Source organism: Nematolebias whitei, chromosome 16 (genome assembly GCF_014905685.2).
Source record: "Nematolebias whitei isolate Nwh7 chromosome 16, NemWhi1, whole genome shotgun sequence".
Classification (NCBI taxonomy): domain Eukaryota; kingdom Metazoa; phylum Chordata; class Actinopteri; order Cyprinodontiformes; family Rivulidae; genus Nematolebias; species Nematolebias whitei.
The window spans coordinates 5,487,954-5,491,377 of NC_056513.1; the positions used below are offsets into that span (position 1 = coordinate 5,487,954).

The window sequence follows — 3,424 nt, forward strand, 5'->3', positions numbered from 1 at the left end:
TTGTAAATTAATTAAATAGCGCCGTCAGGTCGCCGTCTGGCAACATGAGTTTTGTGGGGAAACGTGCCGAGCAAACGGTCTCTGTTTACGTTTGCTTGGCGTCTATATTGCACAATATATTGCAAATTAATCGACGCTGCAAGTGCATTTGCATTAAAAGTGTAGGTTTAAAACAATCGAACAGTGATATGGCAAGTTTTTCAACTTTAGTGCAACATTAATTTGTAACTTTCTTAATAGAACCTGTGTAAAAAAAATCTACCAAAATAAAACAAAACTGCACTGCTAAGGTCAAGTGGAAATCTTTTAAAGAATTTACAAACTTCTGTTTGGATCCATTTTCTTTCAGCTCTCTGGTATTTAAAAGATGAAGATAAAACATCGAAGTTTTGTTGTAACAGGAAATCTGGCTCAAATGTTCGTTTGCACATCAAAGGGTTGGATGATGAATTCTGGTTATTTTTAGGATCCTGATCGTTTTAATCGCTCTAAGTAAAAAAAAAAAAAAAAAAAAACTGAATCTTGATCTCCTGCATCTCCTCCATCTGTGCACCACCTCCCCTTTTCTCCTCCTCGTCACTCCTCTTCCTCCTCCCATCTGTGCTGCTGACCCTCGACCCCTCTCCTCCGGGCCCTGGGGGAGTCGACCTCCTCGAGTCGGGCATCCTGCGCTTCTTCCTCCTCCCCAGCTCCCATCTCCTCTACAACATCATCGTCATCATCTGTTTCGTGTCCCTCACTCTGCTCTTCATCGGACTCATCAGACTCATCCGAGTTGTCCTCTTCCAGATAGCGATAACCTTTGACCTGAGGCACAAATACATCCATGTTTGCAGATTGGGTTAATAACCATCTGAATATTTGGTCCTGATGTAAAAACAGTGTCTTGAAACGTCGAAACGTAAAGCTTGCGGTTGGTCACCTTGTGCCGCGGCCGAGGGATGCGAGGCATTCTGTGCTGCACTTTCCGAGCCACGCGGCGCTCCATCACCCAATAACAGTAACAGGCCACGAGCAACGTGAATAACAGGATGGCGAGTTTGGCCTAGAAGGAAAAATAATAATAATAATGAATTACCAAAACAATTCAATTCAAAAACGATGAGCTATCCTTTTGCTACTTTTAATCTGCCTTTTGTTACGTTAAGCCTTTGCCTGACCTATTGCTAATTTTCTTTAAGTTCCTTGCTAGCCTTTAGCTACTTTAGCCTTTACTGAACCTTTTGCCACTTTGAGGGTTTAGCTACCTTTTTGCTACTTTTTATTTGCTTTTTGTTAATTTTAGCCTTACCTTTTGCTACTTTTAGCTTTCAGATACCTTTTTGCTACCTTTAGCTACCATTTTGTTACACTTATCCAGCCTTTTACTACTTTTTGCTTCTTGCTAGCCTTCCCATTATACAAAGTATAATTTCCCTCTGGGATGAATAAAGTGTTTTTGAATTTGAATTAAATTCAATTTATTCATATAGCGCCACGTCACATCAACTCAAGGCACTGAACAGAAACGTTCATATATAAAAATAAGAATTTAACATATTTATCTGAGGAGCACACCGCTTCGGGTTTAAATCCAAAAGAACTCTCATCTTGAGCAAGCATGAAGGAGACAGTGGAAAGAAAAAACTGCCTCATGAGGAAGAAACCTTTAGCAGAACCAGTTTCAGGACAATCTGCTTCGGAACAATAAACTAAAAAACAAAAAACAATTCATTAATAACACCCCAAACGAAATCTTTCCTACCCTCATAGGGATATGGGACCAGAGGTAGACTATGAAGATGGCGATGGCCTGCCACCAGTGGTAGATGGTGTAAACAAAGTCCAGGCGTTCTTTTTCCTCAGCGTACAGCATCCCGACAACAGCTGGCACACAAAAGAAAAAACATTCATGTATTAAAACACCAACGTCTTTTAGACACTACAATCAAAGAGAGTGCTATAAAATTCCAGTTTAATAGAAAATAAAAAACACGATTTCCACCTGTTAAAAAAAACAAACACATCATCCATCCATCCATCATCTTCTGCTTATTCCAAAGTCTTGAACAGGGAATTCCAGACATCTCTTTCCACAGCCACCTCTTCCACCTTTTCTAGGATTCCAAGGCGTTCCAGGCCTACATCAGTTGAGAGACATACTGTATTTTCCACCCTATAAGTCACACGTTTTTGCATAATTGACATGCCCTGTGACTTATACGCCGAAGTGACATGTTTATGGATTTTTTACCATATTTATAAACCAATTTTTGGCTGAGATATGACTGTTTTCATTCATTCTGACTGAAATTTTTTTTTTAGCAGTACCACTTTCAGCCACTTGATGGCAGCAGAGTAGTAGTAGTAGAAGTATGGCATACCATTGTATCATGTAATAGGTAAACGTGGCTATCACGACAAATTCAAAAACTGGACTTTATTTATTATAATTTACCATGTTCTGGATGACTGTGAATCTTCACAGCTATTAATGACTCAATCAGCTCAGCTCCCTCTTCACCACAACGGACCGGCACAGAGTCCACAATACTGCAGATGCTGCACCAATTCGTCTGTCAATCTCACGCTCCATTCTTCCCTCACTTGTGAACAAAACCCTGAGATACTTGAACTTCTCCACTTGAGGCAGAACCTCACCCTCGACCCGAAGAGATCGATCCACCCTTTTCCGACATAAAAAACTAGAAAAGCTGCATTTTCTGCCAAAATGTGGTGAAACAGTAGACGATACTCACTGCTGACCCCCGTCTTGTTCAGGGCGGTTCCGAGCCCCCACAGCACGGCGATGACCAGCAGGGGGCCCAGGTACTGTGGTGAGTCAGGTTTTACAGACAGAGCCAGCAGGACCACCAGCAGGACCCCATGCACCACAGCCCCCCCGATCAGACACATCCACCGAGGGAGGCGTAGGAGGCTGAGGGAGAGGAGGGAAAACACGGAGCAGGAGAGGCCGTAGACGACTATCAGGAGCCACAGGGATTTCAGGCCCAAAATACAGACGCCGTAGGACTGTGGAGGACAAAAAACTGCACTAAAGGTTTAGAACTCCTGGTTTTTGTCCCCGCTACAAAATCCGATCATCTCATTTTTCATTTTAAAGAATGAACCCCATTTTTTACACATTCTGTTCCCAGTGATTTACTACAGAAAGCACGTGCACCAGTGCAGTACCAGTGAGAAGCCACTGATGGCGAACAGGACTTCAAATCCACTGTAGATGAAGAAAGGGCAGAGCAGTCTCAGACGGTAGTCCCTCAGGTGTTTGAAAGGCAGCTGGAAGATGTTTCCCCAGCCGATACTCCGAAGATCGATCTCTTCAGTCGGGCGGTAGGCAGGGCCACACAGCAGAAGGAACTGTGGGACGAAACGCCCACGTCACTTTATTCAGGAACAATCTTTCTGTAGTTTAAACACAACACAT

General features: G+C 42.8%; 1 protein-coding gene across 1 annotated transcript in view; it reads right to left on the reverse strand.

The window, feature by feature from the left end:
• Positions 1-576: 576 nt before the first annotated feature.
• The window catches only part of unc93b1 (unc-93 homolog B1, TLR signaling regulator), a 16,079-nt gene continuing 13,231 nt past the window's right edge, over positions 577-3,424 (reverse strand). The window contains exons 9-13 of the mRNA XM_037690443.1: positions 3,175-3,357; positions 2,739-3,012; positions 1,745-1,866; positions 923-1,045; positions 577-807 (exon numbers count right to left, since the gene is read on the reverse strand). Of these exons, the coding sequence (XP_037546371.1) occupies positions 577-807; positions 923-1,045; positions 1,745-1,866; positions 2,739-3,012; positions 3,175-3,357 (933 nt within the window). The remainder of the gene's footprint in view (positions 808-922; positions 1,046-1,744; positions 1,867-2,738; positions 3,013-3,174; positions 3,358-3,424) is intronic.